This window comes from Fusarium odoratissimum (genome assembly GCF_000260195.1).
Source record: "Fusarium odoratissimum NRRL 54006 unplaced genomic scaffold supercont1.1, whole genome shotgun sequence".
In the NCBI taxonomy this organism is placed as follows: domain Eukaryota; kingdom Fungi; phylum Ascomycota; class Sordariomycetes; order Hypocreales; family Nectriaceae; genus Fusarium; species Fusarium odoratissimum.
In genome coordinates this window covers 1,962,173-1,975,908 of record NW_022158687.1, presented here as the reverse complement: position 1 = coordinate 1,975,908, position 13,736 = coordinate 1,962,173, and the positions used below count along the sequence as shown (strand labels likewise).

Genomic DNA, 13,736 nt, shown 5'->3' with positions numbered 1-13,736 from the left:
AATGCCATAGACTTTTACAATAATACTATGCATTTCTGAAAGAAAAGGTCAGAGTTAGTTCCTTCATTCCACATCTTTAAGAGGATCCATGCATGTTTTTTCAAGGGTGCTGCTCGTCATGACTATCGGTTAAGGCAGCAAAATGAGGCTAAGGCATTAGAATTGTTAATTCGATCCAATATCACTTACATGCATGCTACAGAGTACATAAGGTACTTATCAACTCTTCTTGTTACAGTCATTGATGATCCTGGCTTCATTTCAATTCAGTATAACACGTCTTCTTTGGTAAATCTCAACGATAAAATCATTGAACTCTACATCTAGACTTGATCTTGTCCGCAATCTGTTGGTGCCAACATTAGATCTGCTGACCTCCATTTCCGAGCGGACATGACGACACGAATAATCACGACATCGTCGACCTGCAAGGAACCGCTTATCTTTTATGGCAGCTCTCTCCAGGTGTGTGAGACTTTTGCGGGGGACACGGGACAATCACAAATGCCATCGGCCTCTGTACCTAATAAGAATTGTGTTGCAGCCACATAAAGAATTCGGTAAAAAGAGGTTGTACACACCAACGGAACAAATCCTTGCACGGGATGTCGGTCATGGATTCTATTTGAGGATCACGACTTGAGCTGATGCACTGATTCCAAAGCAAACAGCGGAGTTCTAATTATCAGACAAACACAATGTGACGCGAGTTCGTAGGTACCTAGTTTGCTCGAAAACATTGCGGCCATATCGGCTCAATACTCTGTTTATATCCACCGAAAGGAGTAGGTAGGTAAGTAGGTATTCCGGTGGAACTATGGATTGGATGTCAGACATGGGGCGGCTTACAGCCAGCGAGAACCATATCTTATTACCAAAGACAGGTTCTCCCTTCTATCACGACATCGAGCACATGATGCGCCAGAGCCTCACCGATCAAAGGTTCTCTGTTAGCTGAGCTGACTAAAACGCTTGAAGACTTTCCTCCGTTGTCTCTCGCGGTGAAATGATGGATACAAGAACACCCCCTCCACTTATCGCCGAAAGGACCGCATCTGCCCGTCGCAAACCCGACAAACAATAGGAAACATCGAATGGTATTCGCGCGCCTTGCGCCAGGGAGGTAAGATGATACGAAACCAATTATATGTAAGCCATCGAGGACATAGGGAGGGGACCTTTGTTGCTGCAGTGGCGCCAAATTACCATGGATATGCAGATACTGCATGGTAGATAATAAAAAGGCGAATGCTTCTGTAAGCAACTTTTCTGGGTCACATTTGTCATTGAGGCCAAGGAAATCAGCTCGGGCACGCCGCAAGGTTACCCAAACAGGCATTCACCTGTCAAACCGTCAGTTGCAATTCATACATTTTTGGGCAGCGGACTTCGGCCGTTTTCTTTTCTTTCCATGCATACTAGGTATTCTGACGGATGACGAAAGGCACAAGAGGCGGCGCCATCCGGGCCATCGGCCAGGGTACGATCCTGTACATGAGATATCACCAACTCTGAGGTGAAGTTGGGGGGATGCGCAAGTAGACATGATGTATACCGATTGAGTCTTGTGTAATCCATTTCCCGATTGTTCTCCTGGTCTATCTATTCAATACAAATGTATGGAATGGAACCAGCCATAGAAGAAGGCAATCCATCTAATCCAATTGTGTAATCCAGGCGCTAGAAGAAATGGAAATTTGATATAAATCAAGAGAGCCCATTTTTTTCTTCGCTGAACCCTTCCATGATTCCACAATCCCAGCATCCAATCTGTCTAACTGATCCTTGCCCTCCACTCTGATCCTTAAGCCGACGATATCTGTCTGTACTTTGTACACCGAGAGCCGATAACCGACCACGAAAAAACACAACCCAGCCAAAGTTGCATATTTTTTTGGCACACGGGTCACTCACTAATCAATTCTTTTTACGTTTATTTACTCTCTGAACCATAAATTATTAATATATTGAGTCAATTTCCCCGACAAGTTGACATCTCATCATTGTCTTTTTGACTCTTAAAACTCTCGATCCCTTGCTCAAGAGGCTGCTGTGACGTGATCGTCAAGGTTTCAAACCCACCTGCTCTAGACCTCTGAGACTTTCTGTCTGTTTTATTATCGACGACACGACATTGCTCCTTCAGGACTAAACTCTACGCCCTCCGCCTTTTGCGCATCATCTCGACCCTGGATCGCGTCAAACCGAGGCTTCCCTTTGTTTCTCTGTAACTTGGCGCAGCAGGATTGCATACAGTAGCTAAGGTACCTAGCTCTGATATAAAAAGGGTCCCCTCTCACGTTCCCCATACCTATTACATTACACAACAGACCAGGGCAACACAGGAACAAGGGAAGAAAGGCTTTTTTCCCTCTTTTTTTTACCCTTCAGCCCCGCCTGGACCTCCACTTGCTTGTCGCTAGAGCCCAGAGTTTATATCTATATTAACGTCTCTGTCACCACATCCATCCCACCTCAACCTCTTCCTTACTTCACCTCAACTCGCCAACTTTCTTCAGCTTTTCTTCTACCTCGTATAGACCTTATCGAGGCTCAATTATACCCCTCTCCTCTCTCTTTCACACCCTCAGTCAATCCTCAGCTACAATGTCGGCTGCTCCTCTCAACTCGGACCCTGTGGCCACCCCACCTCGCCCTCCGTCCCCCGTCCACAGCTTCGGTACTCTCGCCGTCCACGCCGGCGCTCCACATGACCCCGCTACCGGCGCCGTGATTGAGTCCATCTCTCTGTCGACTACATTTGCTCAGTCCGCCGTTGGCAAGCCCGTTGGCGAGTATGAGTACTCCCGATCCTCCAATCCCAACCGTACCAACTTCGAGACCGCTGTTGCTGCTCTCGAGCACGCCAAGTACGCCCTCGCTTTCTCCTCCGGTTCCGCCACCACCGCCACTATCCTCCAGAGTCTCGCTGCCGGCAGCCATGTCATCTCCGTCTCCGATGTCTACGGAGGTACCCACCGATACTTCACTCAGGTCGCAAAGGCCCACGGCGTCAAGGTGACCTTCACACCAGAGATCGAGGTCGATATCAGCGAGCACATTACCCCCGATACCCGTCTGATCTGGATCGAGAGTCCTAGCAACCCTACCCTGCGCCTTGTCGATGTCCGAGCTGTTGTTTCTGAAGCCCACAAGCACGGTGTCCTCGTCGTTGTTGACAACACTTTCCTCTCCCCTTACGTCCAGAACCCGCTCGATTTCGGTGCCGACATCGTTGTCCACAGTGTCACCAAGTATATCAACGGTCACAGTGATGTGGTCATGGGTGTTGCTGCTTTCAACAGCGACGAGCTCAAGAACCGTCTGAGCTTCCTTCAGAACGCCATTGGCGCTGTACCCTCAGCATTTGACTCCTGGCTTGCTCACCGTGGTCTGAAGACTCTGCATCTGCGAGCTCGTGAGGCCAGCCGCAACGCTGACGCTGTAGCCCGAGCTCTCGAGGCTTCTCCTCTGGTCATTGCCGTCAACTACCCCGGTCTTGACTCTCACCCTCACCGACATATCGCCAAGAAGCAGCATCGTGATGGTCTGGGTGGCGGCATGCTCTCATTCCGCATCCAGGGTGGTCACGCTGCCGCTGAGCGTTTCTGCCAGGTGACGAAGATCTTCACTCTCGCTGAGAGTCTTGGTGGTGTTGAGAGTCTGGTCGAAGTTCCCAGCAGCATGACTCATGCCGGTATCCCTCGAGATCAGCGTGAGGCTGTCGGTATTTTCGACGACCTTGTCCGCATCAGCTGCGGTGTTGAGGACGCCCAGGACCTTACCAATGACGTTCTCCAGGCCCTCGAGAAGGCTACATCCGCGGCCAAGACCAATGGTTTCAACGGCAACGGAAATGGCATCAACGGCTCCTAGGCCCATGTCCTAATGGTTTTTCCCACTCGGTTTATCCTTTATTTAGAAGAAGATGATCTATGATGACATGTTATGAGAATTATTTCCTTTGTTTAAAGATGCTCCAAAAGCAAATAAAAAAGATAGGGGCGTGCTTCATTCAAGGCCCCCCTGGGTTGGCATTTATACAGCGGCTATGGTCAAAACTGATGCAAATCGCATCTCTTTGTTATTGAGGCTTGAATGACAAGCTACCTGAAGAATATTATTTCGATTTCTCGAAGTTGTCTATAACCAATGGGTCGTGATATCTCGTCGTGAAGTAGGTGACCCCGAATCGTCATTAAATATGTTCGTCGTCAGAAGGTGGGATATTAAACAAGTTTTCCGTGAACTCGTTTGCCATACTATTCTCGGCAGACCACTCGTTGCGACGCCGATGTATCTCACTCATGCCTTCACATGCCGTCTCAGCGATAAAATGTAATTCATCGAGAGTGTTGGAGTTGCAATTTGGGAACACGCCATCGATGCTGCGTTGCCACTCTGACGTTGAGTTGGCAACAGCCGTCTGGTACGCATTAGTATCGTATTCAACCACTCTCAGGGCACGATTCCGTGGGAGTAGGTTGTTCAGAAGACTGTCGAACAGAGCGTCCGCAGGAAGGTATTCAACTGCATCTTTAGTAAGAGCCGTAGGTTGGCGGATTCCCATGACCACTTCAACAAAGCGTTGAGAGATGCTTCGACCAAGACCACAGGGGTCAATAAGGTCAAACTCTGGCTGTGTGGGCATTTCTTCGAGCATGTAGTGATCATAAGCCAGGAAAGATGCTCGGCAGATTCTCAGATGTGGTGTTGCACATCTCAGCGCCATAGCAATCCAATGGCAGTCATCCCCTGGCCGTTGGTTGGGCATGCCGACCCAAAGGATTTTCTTAGAATCCTCGTTCCAGTCGCGCGATTGCTCAACCTTAAGATATACTTCGTTCAAATAAAGCTCTCGAAGTGTGGTCCCAAAATTTTCCGCAGTACGGACAAATACCTCTGGGCACAACTCGATCCGTTTGAGCTCCAAACATGTGAGGTTAGAGTGTATGACGTTAGGCGCCGGTAATGACTTTGCGCGCCACTCGTCAACAGGCATCTGCCAGAATTTCGTCTGTTTTAACCCTCGTGGTGGGCGATCGTCGTGGTCCATCCCTATCAAGCAGAGACTCTTGAGCTCTCCCGCGTTCTCGACAAGGTTCCAAAGGCAGGATCCGAATAATCCCACGGTTATGGGCTCGTTCTCGTGTCGCCGTAACGTCAAGACGAGGTGTTCCAGCACCTCCAAGACTTTCATGATGTTCATCACGTCGATCGGGTTCATCCAGAGGTGGCGTATGGCTACATCGGTCACATTCTCTACGACGAGTGTATTGAGCTTCGCTGAGTCTTCCTCGGGTCGCTGCGCAAAGGCTTTCAGTGTGTTGGCCAGGATCATTGTGGCGGCGTTACAATGGCGGCCGACGAGCTGGAAGGGGAGGTTAAGTCGTAGACGGTCAACGTCACGGCAGTAGAATAGCATTTCCTCGACCTTCTGATAGTAATCCGTCTCCGTGAAAGATGTTTCATTCATGCAGTATTTTTTGTGTAGTGTTTGACAAAAGTCCGCCATGGACGGGACTCGTGCAAATACGGTGTCAAGGAACTCGACTTCCACTGGCAATCATCAGTTAGCCACCACATGTGCGCAAGCCTGGGGTCGGACACTCACGGTCATCTCTCAGAACCATCAGGTCAATGTAGAGGCTCTTGCAATGATATCCTATCGTCTGGAGTGCGTCTATTTGTGGGTGTTCTATACCGCTGGTCTTGCTCAGGCGCGAGAATTCCAGGTCCAGAGTCCGGCATGCGAACGGCTTAAGGATCTGGTCAAAGACGCGGCAAACGAGCCGAAGATCGAGGACTGCATTCTTGGGGCCATATTCAATACATTGCTGAAGTATCGCATCGATTAGTTCGCGTGGTAGGCGATTCATGATAGGCAATGTCTTTATGGTTCTGCTGATGGAGTTGGCTGATTGTGGGAAGGAGAGGAAATGGAGGGGTCAGCAGCAGTTGGTGTGCATCGAGCGCTGCTGTGCGGCTTCAGATTTCATTCGAGAGTTGCATGGAAGAGAAACAAAGGCCCTTATTTTTGTCGGAACATAACTCATAAAACCTGTATCGTAGGGCAGAGAGCTTTTGATTGACGGGCAGACACAGGTCCTAAGGGCCGTGAGTACCCAGGTAGGTAGTTGAAGTTGGAGTTGTTAGGTTGGGCTATTAACCAATGGAGTTCAGGAGCTGAGATCATCATGCAGGGACCCGACCGTGTTACTTGACGGGGAGCTCTCCACCCCCACTGATTCCGAGCTTCGCATTTTGGTGGAGTACTAATGAAGTCAACTACCCTGGATCCAGCTACCCGCATCCATCTGAACGTAAGATATCGGTATGTCCTCTCCGATTGATAGAAACGCCATCTCCTGCCTTGTCTGACCTTTGATTTTATATAATCTTAAAACATCCAAGCTGAACAATGGAAGAGTTCCACTCTTAGACCAGGAACAGTTGGGCGATGGGCTTAGGTGTATCATTGACGACACAGCTGATAGACTATGACAGTACTCAATTTCGACATCAAAACCCAAAGATTCAATGGAATTTATCTAACAACAGAAACGAACATCCCTCTAGCCCAAGGCGAGCTCCGAGTTTTCCAGAAAAAGGGGCGACAAGGAGCCCAGTTGAACCATATGAAAACCGAAGACTCGAAAGTTGGTGTTGTTTATGAATATTCCATGATGACGAATGAATGTGTTGTCTTAGATATGACAGAAAACCACCTGGAACTCGGAAAATCGTGCCGAGCTGCTAGGGAATGCAACGAGATACTCATATAAGACCGTGATTACTCTCTGATGGAGACGGAAAAAACGGCACCATGTTGTGCCTTAGAAAAGGAGTACTGCTCTTGCGGAATATCGGCAGACATGAACTGGAACAAACTTGAAGCCATTGGTTTTAGCCGCGTAAGAGCCAGTCCAACTCAAATCTATTCTTATCATACACTGTACGCGTAGCTCGATGACAACGCCTGAACGGCTACCTTGGCAGCAGTTGAGGAGAGGAGAAGTTAAAAGGTGGCTAGTAACGTTAGCCATCCGCGTGTGGCTGCAGGGGCGCTAAAAGAGTCCAGAATTCTGCAAGCCTGGGCAACCTCCGCGCTCCCTCCTAGCTCAGCGAATGCCAGCAACAAGAGCCCTCGTGATAAGAGTATGAGAGGCTGGTCAACCACAGAGCTGCCAACAGCAAAGGCAAAAGAAAGCCACTCCTAGCCGCGGCACTAAATTGATGGTCATAGATAGGGTTCGAAGATCCTGAAATCATCCAGCCTCTCAATGTTCTCTCCTCTCGCCCGTAACATGGTAGTTGGAAGCCAACAACAGAATATTCAAATCGCAGGGAATGATACCTACACAGCCATGTAACCTCTCTGGGTCGTAGACCTGAATATTTCTATGCCGCTAAGGTGAATCTCAAGCTAATAAGCCATGCCCTCCCTGATGGGCAACTTACAACAGCAGCCACAGATACGTGGCGCTGAGTTGATCGTGCCTGGGGTGCCAGTGAAGTTTCTCATTGGCGAAAACTGACACAAGCTTGTCAACAAGACTTCGTTTGAAGGCCGGCCTCGGTTTCATCGTGGGAAATTGAGAATCAATGAATGATGCGGAGTTTTCAGGCCGTGGCCCCTCAACCTGGACATGATAAAACTAACTCCAAATCAACTCCATACACAGACAGCCAGTGACTGCAAGAAGAAAACAGCCTGTTGACACCTGAACAGGGTAGAGAAAATGGTCAGATTAGTTCGTGACGGGGATAATGGAGTGACGCACTTTAGATGGGACGAGACAAGGGACAAGGGAACGCGGACCAAGGGTGGATAAGGAATTGCGCTAACCAAGTCTTTTATCATCCACTTGTCACTTTGCTTGATGAGCTGCTTCTTCGGTGAAAAGCGAGAGGGGAAAAACAATAACGGGACCTTTTATTTCTCTGCCAGATGTGAAGAGTCTCGAAACTGCTGAAAATCAATATCACGAAACATGAGGAGTCTTTACTGACAAAGCGATTCGACTCCCAAAACCACTTCGAAACTCATGTATCATAATTTAAAGAAATAGCATGCAAGGGCTGTAAATGAAAGTAGACATGGTGGATGGAGATAACCTACCCAACATGAACAAAAGGTCCGAGTGTCTGATACAACCATCGGCGCTGAAATGCCGTGACCCCGTTGGAGAAAGGGTAGCATCTTGGCGAATTTATTTCTCCATGAGCAAGTGACATGAGAATGAAAATTGCCTTTGCCTTTTCCCGTTTGTTCCGGAATAGCGCGTCTGGGCAGATCCGTCTCCATTTCTTTTAGTCGCGCAGCAAAACCAGCCTCCCGCCAAGTAAACATTGCCCAGCCAACCCCCTCAGTTGCAGCTGTTGCAGCGATAGAATCTTGAAGTGTGTATTAAGAAACAATCATGCTTCTGCTTCTGTGTTTGTTTCTGTTGCGAGCACGGAGAAATACGGTGATATGGTAGACCAATAAGATGGTCCGTGCCAGAAATCAGAGACAATGGTGATGCAAAACGTCCGAAATCATTGGCTCGTCTCATATATGGGCCTGCAATCTTTATATGCTGGGCGGACTTTTTGCTCGCCTGTGAGAACCGAGTCTACCAGGAGTGAAAACCGACGAAACCAAGTCAAAGTTCTCTCATAATTATGAGAATTGACGGTAACACAAAGCCTAAACTTTGGATTCAGTACTACATATCGTAAAAAAACGCCGAGCCTTTAGGCTATTCACTAACCATCCATTGTTATGAAGCTATTTTTTTTTTTCATGATGGTTGATTCTAAAGGCCGCCATACTTTTCCAGTATACTATGCAGTTGCTGGGGAACCCTTGTGCTTGGAGACTTTCAGTACGTGTTGGACTGAGAGTGAGTGATGAGTGATGACGAGACTGGAACCGGACACCGCTGGAATCTAGCGCGATATCGAGAGCTCAATCTAGTGCCCGTCAACGTGCATGAGAAGATCCTGGTCACCCATGAGTGAGTGACAATAGATTGTTGATTGTGTCCCATTTGTTCGGTCCCAGCCGCTTACCTGGGCCTTGTCACTCCATGCGAGACGGGTTTTTACCCGGAGAGGATGAACGACAATGGTATCTCGATCGCCAATATGAGAGGCGGCGAAGGCGCAGCATTGCTCGGCTTCATGAATTCTCAAGCTCTGACACCTAGACGGAAAATCATGGTGGTTGAGTAGCCATCACGACTAAAACGGAAATGGCGCTGGCCAAGCTCGACTAGGGTCAATATGGTGTGAGTGGTAAGTGGCTAAGACAGGGAAGGTGTGGGTACGATGCGACCTCTAGCCGAGCTGTGCCTGTGCGTTTTTCCCTTGTTGAGAGACGGGGAGAGTTTTGCAGCGAAGTCAATGGCGGATGCTACCAGGAGGATATTCTATTGGCCAGATAGCCCATCGACGTGCCCGAGATGGAGATACTCATGGGTGACGGGTTGTGGGCACTTCATGCCGGGGCCGAGTTCCAGTTCGAGTTCCATCGATTTCAGTGTTGTTGCCAGTGTTTACAGAGGCCCAAGGTACCTACCCAACTGAGTCTGGAAGCACGGTCTTGTCTAAGGCGAGCAAGGTAATCAAACCGAGGCCAGTCGCAAGTGACGGCACCTGCCCAGACAAAGCCAAAGCCAAGGGACACAGAAAGTTAGCCTGGTTAGCTACTATCCGCACCTGCCCAAACTCTGTTGCTGTTTCTTTCCCATCGTTTAAAACCTACTCTCTGCCTCGTCTTTCTCCTCTCTTCCTTCCTCGTTCCGTTTGCATCAGAAGACCTCTTAACCCAAAGCATAAGAAGGATTTCAACCTCAATTCTTCCACTTGCAAAATCAACTTCTCGCAAAGCATCGATTCATCATCGTTCCACTTATTGCACCGCCTTCATCACGATAATCGTCTCACAATAGATCCACAAACATTCTACCCAAACATTATTCACGATGCGTTCATCTTTTGCCCTCCTCGCCATGGCCGTCTCGGCCGTCTCGGCCCAGTCTGTCAAGGACTACAAGAGTTCCCTTGACATGACAATTGACCCCAATACTGTGGATCTCGCTACCAGATGTACGTGCTGAGAATAGAAAACTCACAAATGTTCACCGGCGTGCTAACATTTCACAGCTTCCTGGTGTGGTGCCCAGCAGAACACCTGTGATGCTCTTTGCAAGGACGATACCAACGAAAATAAATGTACCGAGGTATGTAGTGCTGTTCAAATCACTTTCTCGTCAACTTGAAGGATGCTAACACTTCATCAAGAACGATCTCAAGTGGGAATGCACTTGCTCCTCTAACAGCTCGACCCCCGGTCTTCAGTACTACACCCAGACCATGCCTACCTTCATTTGCCAGGAGCTCTTCAGCCAGTGCATTTCGCAGAACACTGGCAGCCAATCTGGTCAGAGGGAATGCACTTCCAAGATCGACGACAAATGCGCCAAGCAGAACCCCCCTAAGGACGTGGTCAGCGACGACAACGACGATACTACCAGCACCGCTAGCGACACTGCTACTACATCTGCCACTCGTGCCTCATCGGCAGCTACTGGCACTGCCGAGTCCGTGACATCGACGACATCCGATGGTTTCGCTGCCCCTACCATGGCGCCAGCGGGCAGGGGTGCGGCCGCCGCTGTCGCTCTCGGCATGCTTGCCTACCTCATCTAAGTGTTGGAGGTTGAAGCATGAGGTGCTGCTTCAGCAGTGCTACGGCAATATCCTGGCTCCCCATCACGTGCCACCCTTGGCCGATGAGTAACAGGTCAGAGCCTATCCCGTGCGCCGTTCTTCACTTCTCTTGCCCATTTTATTATACAATACACCTTTTCGACGTGCAATGCGATACCTTTTGATGAGTTTAAGACCCAACGATGTAGCTTTGTTAAAGCTTGGACGAGGTAATGACACGCTTCGGCGTACCGACTGGCGGATTGAAGGACCGGGGGTGTTGTGCGCCTTTCATGGGGACGACGGAGAGATGCACTGGTGAGGGTGGCGATTATTTGTTTATGCTTTGCAATTCAATACGTTCATAGCAAGAGGCGAAAGGAGTAGGAAAACTCGATCACTTTGAAGAAGACAAAGAAACAATGGCTTGACCTTCACCCTTTTGAAAAACCTTTGGACTATGGATATTGTGCCAATTCTTTGTGTGATTGTACACCGAATTGCTGTGATGTTCTCTCGACCCAGCGTGTGTTAACCCTCTGAGTTGCCGAAGATGACAACTTTATGTCTTGAAAAGGTCGCCTTGGTAGCATGCTAACAACTAACGAACAGGGACCGAACTGTCTCAAGTCATGTACATATAAAGAGTCGATGCCATCTCCGGGTCCAACAATCTCAAACAGCTCATAGCATCTGGTATCGAAAGTCGACGATTGAAGCATTATACATTTTTGGTAACTCCGGAACGATAGAGCAGGCTCTCTGTTGATCACTCAAGCATAAGGACCATATTTCAACATGGGGAAGCGGAACATTACTACCAATACTCGGAATCAACTTGCTTCCGAGCAGAAAGTCAAGATGGAGCCTCGCGTTACCAATGAGACGGACCATAAGCACGACGACAAGTATACTCGGCCTCCGCGCGCCAGCTTCGGTTTTGAGCTAGAATTCCTGGTGCCTCTAAATCCAAGGAAAGTTAAAGCAGACGACAGCATCCCTGGCCTTGCGCCAGTCGCGGGCCACCTTGGTGGCGTAACAGCAGTTTTAGAATTGCTACGAGATCATAATTTCTATGCAAGGACGGTAGAAGAGAGTTACGTCCCAAAGAAGTCTGAAACGAAGGGATATCCATGGATTGTCACGACAGACACCTCAGTGTCAGAGTCTGGAACAGAATGGAAGAATGAGGCCTATGCGTGGGATGCGGTAGAGATAGCAAGCCCACCGATGTATGCTTGCGATGAGGCATACTGGCTTGTGTCAGTAGTTGTTAGACTTTTGACTAATAGCTTGCGTCTTCGGGTCAATGCCTCGTGTGGCTTCCATGTTCATGTCGGCAATGGGCCCCATCAGATGGACATGCATGCATCGAGAAACTACGCGGCCCTCCAGTGGGCATCCAACCCGGTGCTATCTACTCTCCATTGCCCGGCGCGAAGCTTTGCTCGTTACTCCAAGTCTATCCGAGGCTTTAGTGGTATTGAGTTGAGTGACAACGTGACTGCAGATATGGCACGGCGAGAAGTCACGGGGCTGAATTTTATATCTCGATATATTGCACGGGCGAGGAAACTCGGAGGAGATCCTGTTGCTTCTAGTGTGGCACTGATCGAACCTCTTCGCGAAGCCCGCGAGAAGGAAGACGATGGAAGATTCCTGGATCCTGAGTGTGAAAGTGATGATTCCGACTACAAGTGCGAAGACGGTAGACCTTTCGATCGACCAAGGAAGGCCAAAGGAGTTCGGCGAGAAGTTCGTTATACGCCCCACGTCAGAGAGTTAATCAATGAGGACAAGGCTAGACAGTTAGATGATGAATCTAACCGTACCCGTCGTGATCTGCCTCCATAGCTCGATTCTCCAGCCTCCCAGTCAACCGCTTCTTGTAGGTCATCTGATGGCGTGCCTTTGCTAGACGATCAATGGAAGAAACTAAAGGCTGTATGAAGGCAAGCGGACATCCCGTCACCCGTTTGTGATATGGATCATGACAAAGGTGGCGATTATGATGACTTACTGAAAGCCTCAAAGGTTGCTTGGAGAGGAGTCACTGAGCTCCTGGCCTGAGACGTGGGTGTGCATCAGGTCGCACATCTCATGTGTGACAATACCACTTTGGAGAAATGTTACAGTTACAACTGGAAAGGTCAGTTGATGGGAGAGATACCGCCCTTGACAGGAAAGGAGACTCACGGCACTGTCGAGTCTCGGCTCGCAGCCAGTAGCCTCTATGCCGAATGGATCGTCACCTGGATTAAGATACAGTGTCGTATGCTCGAGTGGGCACGAGACGCGGAACCTTCACAGCTCATGCGTGTCATTGGCAAGCTCTCCCGGGACGACGTATCTCGCGAGTGCACATACGATGTCTTGGACTTCCTGAGGGATCTCGGTGTGTATACAGAGCTTAAGCACTGTCAGGAGCGTCTGCTCAGAGCTGAGGAAGCATGGTTCGAGTGCACGATGCTGCAAGTACGTGGCTCATCATCTTACTCGGGAGCATCATCTCATCCAAAGTCTTGGTCTGCAGGCTCCGATAAGCAGGATTCGGGAGACACTTGGGGAACTCCTGATCAAGACTGGGGAGGTGAGTGGCAAGTTGCCTTGGATCCAGATTTATCCAGCCTTTGGTGAGGAATTGGACGACAAGTGTCGTTCAATAGAAGTTAACTGGCTCTCCTATTAGATGGGCATGATAAGCCAAGTTGCTTATGTGTGTTCTTTTTTTCCTTTTTTTTTTTATATATCATGGTTGAGTTGTTTGGCAGGGTATCTACCCCATGAGTTTATATCTTCATTTTCCGTTTAAATACATCAACCAAACTATACTAGATCAAGCAAGCACTTTACATGGTGAGATTGAAGAGAGAAGTGATAGTTACAATATGTACAGAATGCACCTAGAGCTTCATTATGGTTCGGCTGACCATGAAAACAATTGCTCTGTTCCTTGGAGGTATCTTACCCTACATAAAGAATATGAATCAATGCCTTGGAAAGAAGTGGACTCACCGCCTCTTACTACTTTGTCCAGC

General features: G+C 48.8%; 6 protein-coding genes across 15 annotated transcripts; 4 read left to right on the top strand and 2 right to left on the bottom strand.

The window, feature by feature from the left end:
- Window positions 1-174: 174 nt before the first annotated feature.
- FOIG_00689 (uncharacterized protein) lies at window positions 175-1,468 on the bottom strand. Of its 3 annotated transcripts, XM_031197040.1 has the most exons (4): window positions 1,420-1,468; window positions 722-1,343; window positions 582-678; window positions 175-517 (listed from the first exon to the last, which is right to left on the bottom strand). In XM_031197040.1, exon 2 carries the CDS (start codon window positions 1,337-1,339, stop codon window positions 872-874), a length of 468 nt encoding a protein of 155 aa, XP_031072807.1. In that variant the 5' UTR covers window positions 1,340-1,343; window positions 1,420-1,468; the 3' UTR covers window positions 175-517; window positions 582-678; window positions 722-871. The 3 variants fall into 3 exon arrangements, with proteins under 3 accessions (XP_031072807.1, XP_031072806.1, XP_031072805.1); XM_031197039.1 differs by having other exon boundaries at window positions 582-1,343; XM_031197038.1 differs by having other exon boundaries at window positions 175-678.
- A 329-nt stretch (window positions 1,469-1,797) lies between these two features.
- FOIG_00688 (cystathionine gamma-lyase) lies at window positions 1,798-5,479 on the top strand. The gene has a single exon (XM_031197037.1). It carries the CDS (start codon window positions 2,608-2,610, stop codon window positions 3,874-3,876), a length of 1,269 nt encoding a protein of 422 aa, XP_031072804.1. The 5' UTR covers window positions 1,798-2,607; the 3' UTR covers window positions 3,877-5,479.
- FOIG_00687 (uncharacterized protein) lies at window positions 1,798-8,027 on the bottom strand. Of its 8 annotated transcripts, XM_031197035.1 has the most exons (5): window positions 7,785-7,933; window positions 7,462-7,724; window positions 7,362-7,401; window positions 5,615-7,262; window positions 1,941-5,559 (listed from the first exon to the last, which is right to left on the bottom strand). In XM_031197035.1, exons 4-5 carry the CDS (start codon window positions 5,877-5,879, stop codon window positions 4,199-4,201), a joined length of 1,626 nt encoding a protein of 541 aa, XP_031072802.1. In that variant the 5' UTR covers window positions 5,880-7,262; window positions 7,362-7,401; window positions 7,462-7,724; window positions 7,785-7,933; the 3' UTR covers window positions 1,941-4,198. The 8 variants fall into 8 exon arrangements, with proteins under 8 accessions (XP_031072797.1, XP_031072802.1, XP_031072799.1 ...); XM_031197032.1 differs by having other exon boundaries at window positions 5,615-7,401; window positions 7,785-8,027; XM_031197033.1 differs by having other exon boundaries at window positions 7,362-7,724.
- Window positions 8,028-9,553: 1,526 nt separating this feature from the next.
- Window positions 9,554-11,161, top strand: FOIG_00686 (uncharacterized protein). Its single transcript, XM_031197028.1, has 3 exons — window positions 9,554-10,095; window positions 10,153-10,229; window positions 10,291-11,161. The coding sequence occupies exons 1-3, from the start codon at window positions 9,972-9,974 to the stop codon at window positions 10,696-10,698; spliced, it is 609 nt and encodes a 202-aa protein (XP_031072795.1). The 5' UTR covers window positions 9,554-9,971; the 3' UTR covers window positions 10,699-11,161.
- Window positions 11,162-11,235: 74 nt separating this feature from the next.
- On the top strand, window positions 11,236-12,552 carry FOIG_00685 (uncharacterized protein; the record flags this gene model as incomplete). Its single annotated transcript, XM_031197027.1, has 1 exon — window positions 11,236-12,552. Exon 1 carries the CDS (start codon window positions 11,497-11,499, stop codon window positions 12,550-12,552), a length of 1,056 nt encoding a protein of 351 aa, XP_031072794.1. The 5' UTR covers window positions 11,236-11,496.
- A 246-nt stretch (window positions 12,553-12,798) lies between these two features.
- Window positions 12,799-13,391, top strand: FOIG_00684 (uncharacterized protein; the record flags this gene model as incomplete). The annotated part of the gene is made up of 1 exon (XM_031197026.1): window positions 12,799-13,391. One exon carries the CDS (start codon window positions 12,799-12,801, stop codon window positions 13,333-13,335), a length of 537 nt encoding a protein of 178 aa, XP_031072793.1. The 3' UTR covers window positions 13,336-13,391.
- Between the last annotated feature and the right edge of the window lie 345 nt (window positions 13,392-13,736).